Source organism: Trichosurus vulpecula, chromosome 9, assembly GCF_011100635.1.
Source record: "Trichosurus vulpecula isolate mTriVul1 chromosome 9, mTriVul1.pri, whole genome shotgun sequence".
NCBI classification, from domain to species: domain Eukaryota; kingdom Metazoa; phylum Chordata; class Mammalia; order Diprotodontia; family Phalangeridae; genus Trichosurus; species Trichosurus vulpecula.
Genome location: NC_050581.1, coordinates 64,135,049 through 64,154,842, shown reverse-complemented (window position 1 = coordinate 64,154,842; position 19,794 = coordinate 64,135,049). Strand labels below are relative to the sequence as shown.

The following is a 19,794-nucleotide window of genomic DNA, read 5'->3' as shown; positions in this document are numbered from 1 at the left end:
TATACCAATGAAATCATAAGTCTGGTCCCTATTACCTATATTCACACATCACACTTTCTTTACCTGCTACATTTTTTTTTTGGTCACAATAACTCATGATGACCATCCGCAATCAACGTGTAACCATTTTTGTTTCTGATACCACCAGAAAAGTGCTGCTACTAGCTGGTATTTACGTGACTGATTGTTTTGGTGATGTATATACCCAGTGGTGGGGTCACTGAATTAGGGAATATTAACAGTTTAGTGGCTTTGTAAAAATAAAGTTTCAGATTGTTTCCCAAAATAATCAAACCAATTCACAACTTCACTAACAGTGTTAGTGTCTTCCCAAAGCCCCTCGAATATTGACAATTTCTGCTTTTTATTGTCTTGGACAATTTGCTGGATGAGGTAAAGGGTTTTTTCTTTGCATTTCTCTTAGTGATTTAGAACATTTCAAATGGTTGTTGGTAAGTTGCATTTTTTCCTCTAAAAACTATTTGCTCATAATCTTTGACCTTTGACTACTTATCTATTAGGGAATGGTTCTAAGAGGCCATTTGTCCAGTCCTGGCTCCAAGAGAGCACTTTTTTAAGAGTAGAGATTCCACATGCTTTATTGGCAGCTAGTCTCAATGCTTAGTCATCTAAACAGTTAAAAAAATCTTCCTTGTATTTTTAATTAGGTTTAATTAAAATCCATCTTACTATCATTTAAACTTAATTCCAATGAAGATGCAGAGTAATGACTCCTTCTTATAATGGTGATTTGATATCTGAAAGTGGTCAAGTTTCACCCATAGCTTCTCTTTTCTAGGCTAAATTATCCAGAATCCTCTAAATTTCCTTAGTGTTTCTGCTGCTTGGTACTGTATGGTGAAGCTCTATCCCTCATTTGAAAGAAGCTGATTGACAACTATATCTATTAATAGCTTCTTAGACTGTTCCTGGCTCCCAGTCTTACACTTTATAAACCCAGATGAGAAACTGTGAGGTACTAGCTGACTTTGGGATGCTCCCTAGTTTTCATTTGAATAGATTTTGGTTTTTTCTTAAATATTTTCTTTAGGAATGTTAGAAAAGACTGATGGCAGGAAAAAGGATTTGCTAAAAGACGAGTCTTTTAATCCATCTAGAGATTATAGGTTTTAGAAAGTAATCCAGAGAAACAGGATATAAAGCTGCTGAAGTATTGTAAGGGGATTGTACTCTTAAACATAGCCAAATCATAGACTTGTTGGTTCAAGTTACTATACCTATGCCACATAGACAAGAGAAAAGAAGGAGGATGGCATTAGACCTGGAAATTGTGACATGTCTATATATTTTTTCTAAAGATTTGTGAGAGCCAATCCCTAGGAACAATTAGGGTAGGAAAAAGATACAGTGGGTGGCAGAGGTGGGGTAGTATATGAAGTTGGGACAATGGGCAAGGCTTCCTTCTTATTAACATCTTTTAACTGAGCAGCTGTCACTAAAGAAAATCTCAACCCTGAGAAGAAAAGATGGAACAAAGACACAACTTGGTTATACCTGCCATATAGATGGTAGATTTAGGTTAACTCTTTTTAAATATTCTCCTGAATGAAAATTTGTACTAAATATTTTAAGAATGCTCAAGTACCATCAGGTTTTTGGAAATTCTGGTTTATATCGCAGTGATATAAACTTTGAGGGCAAGATCATTCATTCAACAATCATTTATTAAGGGCCTACTATGTGCAGTGGGCAGAGCAGTGGGCCTGGAGTTAGGAAGACCTGAATTCAAATCTGTAATAGCATGAGTGTAACCCTGGGCAAGTCACTTCACCCTGTTTGCCTCAATTTCTTAATCTGTAAAATGATCTGGAGAAGGAAATGGCAAATTGTTCCAGTATCTTTGCCAAGAAAACCCCAAATGAGGTCAGGAAGAGTGAGATATGACTGAAATGAGTAAGCAGACAATACTATGTGCAAAGAGGCCACATGGTAGAGTACTTGGAGAGCTGACATAGGAATCAGGAGGAATCAGTGTCAAGTGTTACCTTCGAAAAATATTGTCTGTGTGACCCTGGATAATTGATTTTACCTCTCAATAACTCCAGGCAAAAGATTAGAAAGAAGATAAAGAACATTCATTTGCAGAAAAAACTAGCAAGCACTGGATGAATTCTAAGGTTCCTTTCCAATCTAAAATTCTATGTTCCTAGAGCTATTTTAACTAATGATAACAGGACAATCTAGGAGGCCACAGATTCCAATATGTATTAATTCCTAATCCTACTCTCACCTAAAAATGTTTAAGCCACTGAAAGGGGCATGACTTACAAGAAAACTAGACTTTGTAGATGCCAAGTACATTGATTTTCTGATACCCTTCTGAAAATTGAAACAAATATACACAGAAACGGGTGTGTGTACGTTTTAAAATATTTCTGACACCCTCAAAAATTTAAACCTCCCAGAAAGAGTATCCAATTTGAAGAATCCATTTTTGGAGCTATAACTCACGTATCCCTCAAATATGTTGGTAGCAGTAACGACAGATTCAATAGGAGATGATCCCAGGGTGACCTGCATTAACCATCCAACCTAAAAAGGGAAAAAAGAGAAATCTCTAAAGGAAGTGCTTGCTGATCAAAAAACAATCCAACAAAGGAGATGTAGAGGAAAATGCTTAAGTTACTTAAGGATAGACTTGTCCTGAGAATTGCTGACTTCTGCATGTTTGATACAGAGGGAAAGGGCCTCCATACTCACTGTATTCATTTCCTGGACAGCCTGCTTCTTCAAATGGCTTTAACCCAGCCAACTGTTACAAATTAGAAATGTAACAATGATCAGAGACCTGGAAATGGGTCACCTAAGGTCCCTTTTGTGAGAGGAGATCTGAGTGAACTTCCTGGATCATGTGGAAATGGTTGGGGTTGTTCCTGATCCATGGCCTTTCCCTAAAGAAACAAATTCCTCTCACTGTTGTGGCCTCCAGAGTGTCTTGATTTGAGCTGGACCAGTGAATGCTTGTACTTGCTACAAGTCAAAGCTGACCAAGAGTAACACAGGCAGGAAAGAATTCTCAGCTTTCTTTTATTCCTGAGGGAGCATCCTGGACAAATGGAGACAGTTTACCAGTAATACCTCTTGTTTATTTCATAGAAATGCTTGACACCCTTGGTTGTTAAAGCCACATTCTATGTTTCAGTTTCTAAACATCTGTATAGCACATGTATTGGCACTTCTCTCCTATCTCCCAAGTCTCCTATCACTGTGCATCTCAGTACTACAGTACTTTAGAAATACAAATACTCAACAAGACAGCACTTCAAGTGTTTCCCCTGAAAGATTCAGTTTGAAGCAGCCATGCTGATGCTTGACAGAACCTGCATTTACCTTTCTAATAAGCCACTGCATGAATCCAAGGTAGTAGAGCATGGATATCACTGTGCTGAAGAAGACCACTATTGGCAAGACCTAGTGCAAAAACAAAACCAAATATAATTGAGAGTTAATTTTCTTCCTCATTGGAAAATAACAGTTCCTTAAAGATGCTTTAGAGCAGGGGTTCTTCACCTGGGGCCATGAACTCAACATTTCAGAGTGCCTGTGAATCTTTTTAAAAAATATTTTGAAAAATACATCTACATGTAATTGGTATCCTTTGTAATTCTATGTGGTTTTGCATCTAAAAATTTATTCTGAGAAGGGGCCCATAGGCTTCATCAGACTGTTTGAGGAGTCTGTGATTCGGAAAAGGCTAAGAACTCCAGCTTAAGATGATTGATTTTTTTTGTTTAATTGCATTGGTGGGAGAGGTGGAGCCAAGATGGTGGAGTAAAAGCAGGGACTTGCTTGAGCTCTCCCCCAAACCCCTCCAAATACCTGTAAAAAATGACTCTAAACAAATTCTAGAGCTGCAGAACCCACAAAGTGACAGAGTAAAACAAATTTCTAGCCAAAGAGAACCTGGAAGGTTGACAGGAAAGGTCTAGTGCACTGGCTGGGAGAGGAACATGATAGTATGGGGCATGTGCCACAAACAGGACTGGAGCCAGCCTCGGGGGACTGAATCACTGGCAGCTGTAGTAGTTTCCAGCCTTCTCAACCCACAAACACCAAAAACAACTTAGAAGGTCAGTGGGAAAGTTCTCTCCAGACCTGGGTGAGAGAGGAGTGTGGTCCGGCCCCAGCCCTGGGGTGGCAGAGGTGGAAGCAGTGTCCACAGCAGCAGCAGCTGCTGCTGCCAGAGCTCTGTGCCCACAGATGGTGGGGGATAGAGCAGCTGATCAGAGGCGGACTGCAGGGATCACTTTGGTGGAACTGAGGCAAGATTTTCTTGCTTTGCCCTGCTTGGATGTGGGTCTTATTACTGGCTAGCAGTCCTGGGGTGAGGAGGAGCACTGACATGGCAGAGCTTGTGGGGACTGTGGAGAGGGAATTCTCCTCACAGTTCCAAGGCAGAAAAGATCATACCATCTTGGAAGAACTGAAAATTTACAGGTCCCTGGAAATATCTCTGAAAACAGCTGCACAAAACCCCTGAGGTACACCCTCCACATAAGAAGCAGAATCTCACCTTAACAAAGAGTTAAAAAGTCAAATATTTGACTAGGAAAATGAGCAAACAGCATAAAAAAACTCAGACTACAGAATCTTACTTTGGGGACAAAGAAGATCAAAACATACAACCAGAAGATGACAACAAAGCCAAAGATCGTACGTCAAAAGCCTCCAAGAAAAATGTGAATTGGTCACAGACCATGGAAGAGCTCAAAAAGGATTTGGAAAATCAATTAAGTGAAGTAGAGGAAAATTTGGGAAGAGAAATGAGAGTGATGCAAGAAGATCATGAAAAATGAGTCAAGAGCTTGCTAAAGGAAATCTGAAGAAATACTGAAGAAAGTGACACCTTAAAAAATAGACTAACCCAAATGGCAAAAGAGGTCCAAGCCAATGAGGAGAAGAATGCCTTAAAAAGCAGAATTGGCCAAATGGAAAAGGAGGTCCAAAACCTCATTGAAGAAAATAATGGGGCAAATGGTACCTAATGAGTCTCTGTGAAATCAAGAAGTTATAAAACAGAACCAAAAGAATGAAAAAATAGAAGACAATGTGAAACATCTCATTGGAAAAACAACTGGCCTGGAAAATAGATCCAGGAGAGAGAATTAAAAAATTATTGGACTACCTGATTTCATTGGTGTAGGGATTATGCAGTAGTGCAGATTATAGAGCTGTAAAATCATAGATTAAGTTGGAAATGATAGATAATGGGTCCATCCGACCTCATTTTCCAGATGAGGAAACTGAGGCCCAGAGAGGATAAGTGACTTGCAGGATGGCACAGATATGATAAGTGCCAGACCAGTGGTTTCAATGTGAGTTTCAATGTGAGTCTCCTGACTGCAAAGTCGACACTCTTTCTACTGACCCACTTTCCATCTCCTCTTCCAAACATTTTTTTCAGCTTACCAATGTCCTCCTTTGAATACCACAAACATGATCTGATTAGGACAGAATACAGGATGACTATTACCTACCTCCCTGTTCCACACCAAATCTACTCCCCCCTCATCAACCCCCACCCCCGCCCTGCCCCGCCAATTCTCCTTACAGGGATCAAAGAAATAGAGCTGGAGGGAACATCAGAGACCAATATCTAGTCCAATCCCTTTTTGTTTTGTTTTGTTTTGTTTTACAGATGAGTAACCTGAAGCCCAGGGAGGCTAAATGACTGCCCAAGGTTGCACAGCTAGTAAGCCAACAGAAGCGAGATTTTAACCCAGATTCTTTTTTTCCCCAGAGCCAATGCTCTCTCTGCCATACTGAAAATGCTTCAGGGAATTTAATATAACCAGATCAGCCAAACTATTCCTCTTAAGCTGGACCAAGCCCTTGAATCTGCTTTGCTTTGTTATATACAGAACACTTTGCTATAATGGAATTTCACCAGCACACCATTTACATTATTTTTGAAGCTAGCTGAACCCCACTTGAATGAGAATGAACTTTGACAAGGGGATGCCTGATGTGTATTTCTGTCCAAGTGTATTTCTTCAGGCCATCATTTCTAGTTTGTGTAACTCCTATGGAGCTATTAACACATGCTATTCTCCCAGCTGAATGAATGGTCAGGGTAAGTAACACGCACAGATGACCAAATCTAGGACAGAAGGTATGGCAGCACATACCATTTAGAAAGGTGTATTAATAATATATATTATTAAAAGGCATTTGTTCCATTATTCAGAATTCGCACTCTCTCATACCTTTTATAACCCTGATGTTAATGGGCAAGATGAATATTCCTGAAACCATGGACAGATCCATTGAGTGCTTATCTTTAAATTCCAACTGGGATGCAACTCGGACATGAGCAGTAACCTAAAGAAAATTCTAATCCTTCCCCCCTCCCAACAATATGTGTGTAGACCACCAGTGTAGGAAGCATCCTCTACAAACTGAAAATAGGTAATTAATCACCCTGATTATTCTATTCTCAATTTAATTCCTGACACTGGCACTTTCAGGTCTCTGACCAGGAAAGTACAGCATTTAGAGTGAGGGCCTTATGATTTTACATGAAAAGGTACAATCAGATGAAAAGAAGACAAGGAGATTCATTTGGTGTCAGACTCCAAACCGATAAAAAAAATAGACTTTTAAAACAACACATGATTACCCTAATAAATGTTAATAATAAAGAAAATGTGAAAACCCTAAACTGCCACTTTTGAATTGTGGTTCACTATTCACACTGTCTCCCAGTGGAGGGTCGGTTTGTGAGGTGAAGAGGCTGCGGGGAGGGGAGGTGGTTATTGATGAAAGCTGGTCACTGAATCTATAGGTCCAAGCATTCTGACTTAAAAAGAACCATTCCAATGTGAGTCCATCTGGCCTGTGGCCAGTTTGCTTCTGTCTTGCAAAAAACAACACACACACACACACACACACACACACACACACACACACACAAACAAACAAACCCATCCATCTAGGCCTAGCCTTTCCCCCTTGCTACTGTTTTAGGCATAGCTCTGCTGCAGGACAGAGAGGGGAAGCTGCTGGAACAAAGAGAAATGCTTTAGCAAAGATATTTGATGGCCTGGAGGTATGAATACTGAGGAAATAACATCATGGCAGTGAGTAGAAAGCTATTTTCTTACATTCTCCATAACCTCTTTAGGTTTTTTTCTGAGCTTCTTCTGAGTTTTTATTTTTGTAAGGTAAAATGAGAAATGAAATTTCTCACATTTTAAGGTGATTACAGATGAAGAATAGATAAGGCAGGCTGTGGTCCTAGAACCCAAACTCTTTTTCATTTTCCATTGAAGAGAGTGCCAGGTAAGAATCCTGGTGGTATCTTGAAAAGAATGACATAGTATATTTGAGTGAAGAGGACATGAAACTTGTGAAATCTTGGCCCAAGCCTTATCTCTTCCATTAAATTGCTGTGTTGATTGGCCCCCTTTCCTTCAGTTTCCCCAACTATAAAATAGTGCCTTTCTCAGTTACTATACTTGGATATTAGGAGGCTAAATGCAATAGTGTGTGTTTAGAGTTCTTTTAAGAAAATAGCCTTTATTATTTGTGGTATGGGTAAAGATTTTCTGATAGCAATGAAAAATGTTGAGGATTGAATGTAGTTTTATTACTCATAATTTATGTATATTGCCCAGAGATTTTTCTCCTTTCAGGGAAGCAGCTAGCCTAGAACAACGGAAGACTGTGAGTTGAGTGACAGTGAAAAGAATGTTGAAATCATGCCATTGGTGCTTAATACTTGTGTGGCTACTTCCCTAGGTCTCAGTTTCTTATTCTGTATCATCTACATTAGAGTTAGAATAGATGGCCTCTGAAGTCCTTCCCAGCTCCAAAATCTATGATCCTACGTTCTCAATACTGGTCCCTGATCTATTGCTTTTGTGAAAAGACAGTGATACTTACACTAACTACACCATAGAGTCATTGTAAGGAAAGTATTTTGTGAAGCAAAAGGGCTCTGTAGATAGAAGCTCTTAATGTCACTTTGATCAGTATAATATATAATAGTTGAAATTCACATGCTGCTTTTAAGTTTTGCAAAGCACTTTCCCTATATTATGTCTTTTGATCCTTACAACAACCCCATGGGTTAAGTGCCACTGCTGTTTTTAATGCCCATCTGTAAGAGTAAGGAAACTGAGTCTCAATGAGCTTAAATGACTTGCCTGTGGTCACAGAGCTATTTAAGGGGCAGATCTAGGTCTATTTGATAGTATCTCAAGGTTAACTTATCTTGGAGAGTGGGGTTGCTTGGTGGAAAGTTAATGTCAAATCAAGAGGCAGTTATCCCATCTATCCTTTCCAACATTAGATTCTACTTTGAACTTAAACCACACTTGTATCCTTAATCTTCACACTGGAATCAGGTACAAGTGAGATTCCTACTTTCATCTCCATGCAAGGCTTCCTGACTAGTTCAGTTACGGGTACTTCTTGTTGTCCTTAGTAATTTCTCCAACTTGGAACTCAGCTTTGAGATCTTAATCCAAAGTTAGCCAAGATCACCATCTGTTTAAGTATGCCTATCTCCCTGAGTCTGTTTTGTAAACTTTGTTACCCAGTCAAGTTGATTCTGCCTTTCCTTTGTATGTTCCCTGGAAAGGTTAATTGCAAACTCCCTGGCTGTGAAATTTGAGAGCCTCAAGTGAGCACAGTGTTCTAAGAATCAGTATTGCTTTTTGTTTTTGCACTTATGTATAGAAACGTGAGACTGATATATTAACGTGGTGTCAGAATAGAATGTGGGATTGGAGTCAGGAAGAACCTGGGTTCTGCTGATGATGGACAAGTCACCTGACTTCTCTGAACTGGTTCTTTTCTTTTGCTTCCTTCCTTCCTTTCTTCCTTCCTTCCTTCCTTCCCTTCTTTCTTTTTCTTTCTTTTTTTCCTTTCTTTTTATATTTGAATAATATTTTTATTTTTTCCCAATATGATCTCAGTTTCCTCATCTTTAAAATGGAAATAATAATACTCTACCTTGATAGTCAGCATGGTAAAGCAGAGAGCCAAATGCTTCTAGGTGATGAATAACAAACTACCACTTTAAAATCTGGGTCCTAATTAGTGCAAATAATCAATCTTCTGAAGTGGTGGCATTATTTAAATTTGCATTGAATATTTTAGAAGCATTTAAGATATTTTACATAATTATGACTTTCAAACAGAATGGATTTGGATACAAGCAACACCTTCAGGGGGTTCATGATTCCTGGTGATTAGTCTTGGTCGATGGTGTTGGATCTAGAAGGCTTCCTAGATAGCCTCTAGTCCAAGGCCCTCACTGAATCACCAGTTCTCACTCCTATAACACTATAAATTGTAAAGCACCCTTTCCTCCTAATAATCTAGTATAAACATGACCTCTCACACTTCACAGATGATGAGACTGAAAATCACACAGGTCACAAAGCTCATACGACAACACTGGATGATCATCTAATTGTTTGGTGTGAAGCATGCCTTTTTCACTTTATTCTCCTTGCTGTTTTTTTTTTTCTTTTGCAACATGGATAAAATGGAAATAGGTATTGCATGATGTCACATGTACAACTGATAGGACGCATTGTTATTTTAGTCACTTTCATTTTCAACTTGGCAAAGTTGTGTTTTGGCAAAGATACTGGAGTGGTTTGCCATTTCTTTCTCCAGCTCATTTTACAGATGAGGAAACTGAGGCAAATAAGGTTAAGTGACCAGCCCAGGATCATATAGCTAGTAAGTGACTGAGGCTGGATTCGAATTCAGGTCTTCCTGACTCCAGGCCTGGCATTCTATCCATTGTGCTGCCTAGCTGCCCATCTAGCAGTGGAGCCCCCTAAGGTAAAGGAGTATAAAAAGAGTGCCTGTCCTACATGAAGAAACTTCAGTGCTTAATTATTTGCAGACCATAGTCTCCTTTTGCTCAGTTTTTAGGTGCCCATTGGTGGGCTCTGACAAAATATGAGAAACTATCTTTCTTGGTGAGGTGATATGAGATCAGTGAAAGAGTAGTGGATTTGGAGTCAAAGGATCTGCCTTCAAATTTGGGTTTTACCACTTGCTATCAGTGTCAGCTTGGACTTTCTCTGGGTCTCTGTAAAATGAGGGAAGTTATACTTCTATGCTTCTAAGTCCCTTCCAGCTCAAAACTCTGCAATCCTACAAAAACGGCCCCCTACCCCAATATAAAGAGTGCATGAGGCACTTAATACTCCTTGGCATCTATAAATATATGAAAATTACTTAACTGGCTTGTCAGCAGGAAAGCCAGGCCAGTCATCTCAGCCGAGTATTAGCTATTCTTTACTGTCAAAAGCAGTGAGAGTTTGACATCTACAAGAGGTTTTAATTGAGTTTCAGGTTGATTAAACTTTCCATTAGCATCTTTGGGTTTACTCAGCTTTTTGCTAGTTTGTTGAGTTGATAAGAGTGTGGCTCTCATTGACCTGCAGGCCTTTTGAGGATGCCAGTGATGAAGCAATTTCATTTGACAAGTTCAGTTACTTAGAATTCATGTCTCATTTTGGATTCTTCAAATACCCAATCATATGGGCCTCTGAATTAGGGAAAAGATATGGTTGATCTAATTACTGTAAACCATTTTAACCCAGCAGGATCAATACTTCTGGTTTTCCCACATACAGCCTGATTATAAATATAGGACAAGGCAAATTTTTTAAGAGTTGGTCTTCATTAATGTCAAAATGCCAGAGTTTGGGTACCTCTACCAGGTTAGGAGGTTACAATGATAGCTAGCATTTATATAGTCCTTTATAAATATCACATATTATTCTCATAACAATCCTGGCAGGAAGGGGGTAGGCAGAAGTACTGGGAGAAGAAGAGTCCACATGATCATACATTTAGAGCTGGTAGGAATTAGGGGTCATTTGGTGCTAATTCCTCATTTTTCAAATGAAGAAACTGAAACCCAGTGAGTGAAATAGTTTGTCCAAAAATCAAAAGGCAGTTCTATGAGTAGAATTTGAACATGTCCTCTAAATCTAAATGCTTCTTTTTCTTACTATACTCTTCGTGCTCATAAGGTCTGGGCGGCATCTTGAACACTGGTTTTATAGTCAGAGCTCTTTTGGTCTGAATGACTGTGAGAAATGATTTGCTTAGATCTCTAGTCCAATTGGTGTTAATCAGTTTGACATAATTCCTTACGGATAGTGATTATGAGTTCTATGTATTAGGCCCCAAAGCTGTGAACTGCAGATTGCCCTCTACCCTTGTTTTTCCATGTTATGGGGACCCATCCCAGCATGGCAGAGGTGAGTCAATTACATGGTAAGTCTCCCAACTTATTTTTTTTATCTATGGACCACTCTCTCTTGTCCAACATGAGCAGGTGGCAATCTTATGACCACTTAGTCAGTGGAGATGCCTCATGCTTCACCCAACCTGAGAAGCTCCTGCTAATATACCATTTTTGGCCCTTGAAGCAAGACCTACCAACCAATGTGATTGCGTATTTTCTGTAGCCCCTCCAGAGGGTTCAGGTATCAAATTTTATAAAAATAACACCATGGAGGAAGGGGGCATCTTAGATTGTGAGGAAGATCTGAGGTCCACTTCATTGGAGGGACCCTTTAATACCATGCCGTTGACTCAGAGCTCTGCCTCAGTTTCTTTTATTGTAGATTGGACAATTTTAAACCCCACATGACTGACTGTCATTTGAGGTTTACAGTAACCTATCTTTTAGATATGTATGGTAGAACAAGGAACTTTTATGAAGAGAAAGGAAAACAGACTGAATCAGGCTAACAAAGGTATCTTCCCTTTATGATGGGGTAGGGTAGACTAGTGTCCATTTAATTCTATGATGAAGGGGAACCTGCTATGTCCTATGTGCTCAACAGAAAAAAAACAGTTTCTCCTATTGTTGGGACTTCCTCCAGGAGAAGCCTCACAGGAAGAAGAAAAAATCGGGTGAAAGAGAGAGACGTACTTGCCCAAGTGTCTTCTTAGGTTTTAAGAAAAGGCTTGAGAAGAAAAATATTTGAGAAATAGTTCTTTGAAAAATGATCCAGCTTGGCAGTGGCAGCGTGCAACTGCACAAGTCACTAAACCTTTCAGTGCCCCTGGCGCTTTCTAATGAATATAGAGAAGATGCCAATTTGCATTGGGAGATGAAGGTCCTTCCCACGTGTGCTTTAAAGTGATGAAGTCACAATAATCATATAGCCATGTTTCAAGTCATTCATAATAAGATAAGCACAAAGTAAAACAATTCTACACTCCACCCCTACACTCCACCATTGCCAAAGCTGAAAAAAAGTGGAAAAGATGGGCATGCTCATTCAAGGCTGGTGGAGCTGTGTATTGCTATGAGCATTATGGGAAATAACTTGGAAATATGTAGGAAAGGTTACTAAACTCTTCATGCCCTTTTGTTTCACTCCTTGGTTTAGATCTCCAAGGAGGTCAGTGAAAGAAAGAAAGGCCTCATCTGTGCCAAAATAATCATAGATGGAAAAAAACAAAAAACCTGGGAACAAATAATGTCTCCTAAGGATTAAGAAGGAATAAACAAATGGTTGTTCTTTTTTTTAATGGAGATAATTGTATATTTTTATGCCTAAGTAAGGGTGAGTATGACATATGCAGAGGAATAACTTGAATGATGTGAGGAAGAGCCAGAATATACAAAATGACACTACAACAGAAGAATAGTAGGTACAATAGACCCAATAGCATAAAGAAAGACAACATAATCCAGTCAAACACAGGGGTTAATATTGGTTCCAGAGGACTAAGGTTAAACCACGTGCCCTTTTGGTTAAGAAATGGCAAAGTGTAAGACTGGGAATTTATAGAGACTATCTCAATCATTAAATTATGATATTGCTTAAAAATTATGATATTGCTGTTCAGGTAGGAGTATTAGTATTTTCCAAATTAAAAAAAAAAGATAGAGCCATCCTCTCATCAGTGTCTCTTTGCAGATAAAATGTAAAACAAATCCAATTAGATAAAAAGAATTTACTTGGCTGGTCACCCAAAATAGGTTTCAAATCTCTACATAATACACTGTCATTGAAAAATCATGAAAAGTCATGAACTACTTAAGGCAATTGCTTTGTTGCTGAAGAAAGACTTAGTTGGGTTTACTGCCTTTCTATCAACGAAAACAAATGAAAATAAATTTATAGCTTGGGATTGAGTTACATGGAAAAGGTGGTGGTTCCTACCTTAAAAGCAAAGAAATGGTCTGTGTAGTTGTCACCAAAGACAAATATGGCTCCTGTGTCCGAATACTCCAAGAAAATCTAGAGTAAAGATATCAATATGTTTAAATATCAAAATCACTGAAAATGATGCTTGTTGAACTAGGGGAAAAATCCCTCAGGCCTGATAGTTAAACATGACCTGCATTGAATCCAACCTTACCTGTACTTGGTTCCCCAACCAATTGAATGCCTCAAATCCAGCTGTAGTTCTTAGAATGAGAAGACCAAGAAGAAACTGTAATCCAATTCCCCAAAAGACGGGTCTCCAGAACACCTATGCATAAAAGAACCGGAAATGTTAATCTTATTAGGAGAGAAATGCTGTAGTAAGGGACTCAAGATGACACCTTGCATTCCCAAACCAGTATGAGGCTGACTTTTAGCTGTCATGTTTGATAGAGCCAGCAAGAATAGTTGTCAAGGAAGATACAGAATAGAATGATCCTGGCAGAACCTGACATAGGGTGGTTCATTGTGATTTACCCTTTGTAAACCTTTCCTAAACAAACCCCTTGGTTTTTGATTTACCAAATTGTCTCAGATCCCCTAAGTTTCAAGACTGCAGTCCCAAGAAGTGATAAACTTACCAAGACTGTGTCTAACTTTGGCACCAACAGTGTAAGACCAACCAGTGATTCCCACTCTTGGTTTTGTATTACTAAAGGGTGTGACTGGTCTGAAACATCATGTAAAAGCCATGTAAAAGCCAATGAAATCAGATCAGAGTAGTTAGAGCAAAAGTCAAAGCTTAACCAACAAGCTGGAAGAAAACACAAAGAGGAGAACATACTGCACACAATTACAACAGCTCCCAGAGGGGAAGATACCATAAAAGGAAAAGATCATGGATGGCACGATTACCAAAAAGATAAACAACTACTTCTTCCATTATATGGGATCATGATAAGAATAGTCTATGCATACATTGAAGAAATCCTTGAAAATATGAAAAGGGAACATGTGGTATTTTGCAGCTGATTTTCCACAGCAGGGCACTTTTCATAGTCACAGAACTGAGGAAACATCTAAAGAATATTTTATGGTTGAGTCATTTGTTGATTACTTCCATGCCCCCCACCCCCAAAAGCTTTTGACCTGCATAATAAAATGCCATCTTAAAGGCTCTCCTACAATATGCGAACATGCAAGATTCAATGAAAATACAGCCTTAGAGATAAATTTGTTTAACAGTCTTCTGATTATCAACCTCAGGGCAAGCAGAAAATAGAGAAATCCATGCTCTCAGAAAGGTGTTCCCAAATTAAATGTATTATGTAATTATACAGAAAAGCAAGCTGCACATGTTAGAGATGTATGTACAATTCTCTTTGTTCTACTTTGCATATGGAAATGTTCATTTTATTTGGTCTTAGTCAAGGTCGTATTAAAAAGAAATACATCTTCGAGAAGGCTGAGATTGCCCAGACATTCCAGTTTATGGATGAGATTGTACTGATTGCACTGAGGTTCATAACACCACTGGATCTCCTCACTGGTCACTCAAGAGATCAGCCATCCAGCAAAATTAAAGTAAATGAGGAAAGCAAAGTCGATGAAGAATACCTAATGCCCTGATTATGACATAAATTTGGAGGGGCAACCAGTAGGTTAGTTCATTAATGCTCATATATTGACTACATGTTGCAGATGGACAATGAATTGAATTGGAGGAAGAGATTAGGTTAGATTGCATCTTGGGGACTGCAGTGTTTACAGAGATCCCAAGCTGCTCTCTTCTGCCAAAATTCATCTCTTTAATAGCCATATTTTCCTTCTTAGGCCTTATGGCTATGAATCAAGGAACATCATGATCTTAGAAGCATCAGAATAGCAGGTGATCCAAAGGGCAATGAAAAGATGCATGGTGAGTGTTAAGTAGGCTGCCCTGTGTCAACCAAGATGAGTTATATCGAAAGAGGAATAGAAGACATCAAAGACATATATCACTAGGAATGGCTGGTCAGGTAGCATTAAGTGAGCAATAACAGATGGATAGCCTAAATGCCAACAAGTGAAAAAGTGGTGAAATCATTGATAAAGGGGAGCTGTGGCTTGGCTTCATCCTATCTCCACCATAAGGTCTTCACTCTGGCACCAGTCTGATACCATACAGCCCTCATGCTCTGTGGCAGAGTTTTGCTTCCATTTACCAACATCCATAAAATCCTGTATTTAGAGCTGGAAGAGTATTTTATCCAACCCCCTCATTTTTCAGAAGAGGAAACTGAGGCCTAGAAAGGTTGAGTGACTTGTTCAAGGTCACATAAACAGTAAATAATAGTGTTGATTCTTGAAGTCCACAAATCCGGCACTTTTTTCTCCTCTGTACCAAGCTGTTTGAGAATAATGTAATTGAAATTCAGCCTTGATGATTCATTCCTATCTCACTATACAAAGACTTGTTACCTTCAAAATATACAACTAAGGGAATAGTGCTGACTGGCAGTTCAGACAATGTTTGTGATGGTCAAAGGCTACATGGAAGAATTTGGGTCACTGCAAAGCTTTTGTTTCCTCTGGATTGAAAATTCCTAGTGTTGGTGATTATGTGACAATATATGTTCTGGGGAGTCACTCTCTTCCCTGTTAGAACAACCCTCTCACTCATCCCAATATAGATTGAGAAAGTGGTTTGTTGTCGATAAAGCAGTTTTAAGGATATTACAGATAAGTTTTTAGAGCAATAAAAAGGTAAACAATTCAATATTCAAATGCAGACAGTTATGGATTTAAAAAAATCAAGATCTATGGTGTTGGAATGTATGTTGGCTTGGAACTTTTGTTCCAAAAGTGATGGGTTCCATTTTGGGAGGGGGTTGACTGACTCGTTAGAGAAAATTATTGAAGCAGCATTTCCAGTTGACTACAGCTATATGATCAGGCATAACTATAGAAACCATGTCCATGATTTCTTTCATTTAGCCACTCTCCTTTGTTAAAAGGGAGGGTTCTATTGGGGGAAAGAGAAGTGAAAGGAGAGTCATTAAGAAATGACAGTGCTATAAGAAAGAAAATAAATAAAACATTTTTTAAAATAGCCAGTGCATACTATATATTTAATGCCATAAAGGCCAAGTGTTTAAAATGTGAACAAGAGATGAAAATGAACGCAAAGATTTCCTTATTACTTACCCTAGTTGGGTACTTAGAAAATATTAGCATCAGGAGAACATAGAACACAAGCCCACCAAAGGACACCAGAGACTGGGTTCCCTGTTTGGCTGTATCAAAAATTAGCCAGCAAATGATTCCTGCAACCAGCAAGATCCACATCAGCCTAAGAGAAAGGAAAGAGGGTTGTTGAGATGCCTTGATGTGTTTTCAAATGACAGCCAAACTTTTGAAGGACTTTTCATTTTGCCCCAGGGAATGACAAGTTGATGACTTATCTAAACACTTGATTAATGCTAACAGTATTAACACACTCAGGCAGGCAGAATTTGTGATAGACAAGCACTATCTCTATGGGTGTGTTTACATGAGCAAATCACTCAGAGTTGAGAGGTCTAATAACCAGCTACCTCCATATCTCCTTTTTTATTCTGAGGAATTAGGGAAAGAGATGCCCAGTTGCTGACTTTCCTAAGTGTGTCATTTATATGGAATGGGTAACACCAACATTTTGTTTTTACCGAATCAGGAAGCTGGAAAAGACCTCGGGAGGTGAGCTATCCAGCCTTTCTCCTCTAAGTAGGTTTGTGTAGAAGACAGGACAGACAGCTTGCCAACCCATAGTTAAAACTCTCCAAATGGTCTGATTTTCACAATTTCTCTTGGGATACTCTTCTAGCATCTAATCATCTTTTGGGTTTGGATTTGTGATTCCCTCTGGAGGGAACTCCTAGCATAAATCCCCACCTCCCACCCACCAACAATAGGGACTTGGGAAAACCTGAGCACTAATCCTGATTCCTGACTCAGGCACTAACTATGTATGTTTCTTCACACTAAAATCCCACCCGTGTGGGATTTGAGAAAGATGTTCTAAACTCACCACTTCAACCAGAACCAATGCTTGCTTAGGAATCTGTCACCAGGAGACAAGAACGCAGCAATCTGACTTTCATATTTGGCTATCAAGAAGTCCCAAAGAACAAAGAATATGGCGGCAACAGTGAAGACAAAAAGTGGGAGGGCTCTATGGAAGTTCACCACACAAGCTGCAGTCACTAGAATCAAGAAGCCTGTCAAGGAAAGAAATGAACACACTATTCATCACATATACAGTGAACAGGTAGCAACTACCGTGCCAAGGCTATGATGAGGAGAGACTTAATCAAGGCAGAGCAGAGCCATAGCTAGCATTTTTCACACCTAGAGCAAGCAAGTTTCCCAAAATGGGGCTGGCAAAGCAACGTGAACAGCATCATCAAATCAATGCTTTAAAAAAGACAAATTCTAGCTCTTCTGTTTTGAAACCAAACCTTGGTGGGGAGAAGAATGATGCCCATTAACCTGACTTTAGTTTTATTTTTACCTTGCCATAAAAGGGATTTCTTCCTCTGATTAAAAGAAAGCCTGAAGGAGACAAACTTAAAAAAAACCCACCACTTCACTTCTCAAGAGCTACACCTCCATGCCACTCTACTTGATCCCACTGGACTCTAGTCTCCCAGGAAGCACTCCCATTCTCCAGAATTTTCACACTCTGACCCATGTTTCCCACCTACAAAGTTCTCCAATATTTCTCTCCATATAAATCAACCAAAAGAAAAAAAAAGGCAAGTTCATTTTTTTAACGGCGGGGCAGGGAGTTAGGGATGGAGCAAAGGATAGGGAAGTGTACAAAGTTATCAATCAAATGTGAGGCTCTGCCATTGTGGGTGGGAAGGGGAGGAACTCATGTTAGATCTTAGGTCATCTGGTAGCTTCCAATTTTAGCTATTTTAACTATGTTAACTTGGAGCTTGGTAACTGTCTGACATATATCAATTATATATGCATATTTGATAACTAGATTTTGCATGTGTGTATGTGTGTGTATGTGTGTGTGTGGGTTTAAACAATCATGCAAATGGGAACTTTAATTTATTTTCACCATGTGAAGTCCCAAAAGCTAGCAAAGTGGGGAGGGTGGTCTTTCTCGTTTCCTTTACACAGCAATTAATACCACAAATTATTCTTCGTCATGATTTTTCTGTTTGATTGTTCATTCCAATGTTAGGCTTAGGAGGTACAGCTTGGCATAATATCATGGATGGGAGAAACCAGGTTGAAGTGAGGATAGGTGATTTGTCCAGAGTGACTGAGAAAACCATGGATGGAATAAAATGGGACCTCCTAGGGGTTGCTTAACATTAGAAAGTCAAATCTTCTACTCTGGAAGCACTTAAAAATAGGAGGGCTTCTCATTTGTGTGATCTGGTTTAGGTATTTGAAAGCAAGGGTATAAAACAGGTGGCCTCTTGGCATTTCCATGTTCCAGATTTATTTGTGTTGTTTTACTTTGTCTATTTGTACCCACAGTGCTTGGCCTAGTGACTGACACATGTTGTTCAGTCATTTCAGTCTTCACTCTTTGTGACTGGAGTGGTTTTGCCTTTTCCTGGATTTGAACTCATGAAGATGAGTCTTCTTGGTTCCAAGCCCAGTGCTCTATGCCCTTCACCACCTAGCTGCCCAGCATGTTAGAATTACTGTCTAGCATTTGCACCATGCATCCTCCACACTAAAAATGCATTCCTTCCTCACTTTTACCAACTCTTACAGTCCCCTGTTTTCTCCTCCCTTCTTAGGGAGGCTGAGAGGTTAAGTGACTTGCCTAGAGTCACAAAGCTAATTAAGTGTCTCACACTAGTTTTGAGCTTAGGTCCTCCTGACTCCAGGCCCAGTACTCTATCCTAGCTCGTTGATAACCTCTCCCAATAGATTTACCTTGTATTTATCTTGTATCTTTTCTGTATATATTCATTTATATACACACATCTCCTGTAGGGTAAGGATAGTTTCATTTTTGCTTTTGTGTCCCCAGTGTCTAGCACAGTGCCCGGCACACAGTAGACACTTAACAATAGCTTGTTTAATAGAGGTCATTGCTTTGCCTTAGAGTAATGGGAAGATTTCCCCCTTTGTTTCCACAGTTTTCTTTGCCTTAGAAATAAAGCAACATTACACCACCAAAAGTATTGTTACAACTCAGTGCCCAATGTCAGTAAGCATGGTAGTTAGCTTAAGGAAGTTTCAATAACATCCCCCTCAATAGCTTTTATGTTGTGTTGCCTCATAAACTGGGCATTTCAAGGGGAACAACTTGTGTTCACTTTCCTTATGCTTTGCTTGTGTGGCAAAGAGCATCTTGACCACATTTGTGATACTCTGAAGCATAGGAGGAATTTTTCCTCTAGCACAAGTGGAGAGTTTTCCTCAGCATTCCATTCAGAAGCCCAGCCCTTTGACTGAAATCTGAAAAAGGTGGTTGTTTCCCTTCCAACTGAAGTACCTGCTAATAAAATGCCATAGAAGATATATTGGGTCACAGCTTTATGCTTCCTAAAGAAGTCGTAGGCCTTATCATACTTCTTCTCTAGGTACCTGTGAAAACACAAAAAGAGAAAAAGTAAAGAATTTAGGTCAA

At 39.3% G+C, this 19,794-nt stretch overlaps 1 protein-coding gene across 1 annotated transcript in view; it reads right to left on the bottom strand.

Annotated features, from left to right (window-relative positions):
- The window catches only part of LOC118832133 (solute carrier family 28 member 3-like), a 73,693-nt gene that overhangs the window by 40,574 nt on the left and 13,325 nt on the right, over positions 1–19,794 (bottom strand). Inside the window, 7 exon segments of the mRNA XM_036739564.1 lie at positions 2,473–2,553; positions 3,352–3,432; positions 13,182–13,259; positions 13,381–13,494; positions 16,353–16,497; positions 17,215–17,404; positions 19,660–19,751. Of these exon segments, the coding sequence (XP_036595459.1) occupies positions 2,473–2,553; positions 3,352–3,432; positions 13,182–13,259; positions 13,381–13,494; positions 16,353–16,497; positions 17,215–17,404; positions 19,660–19,751 (781 nt within the window).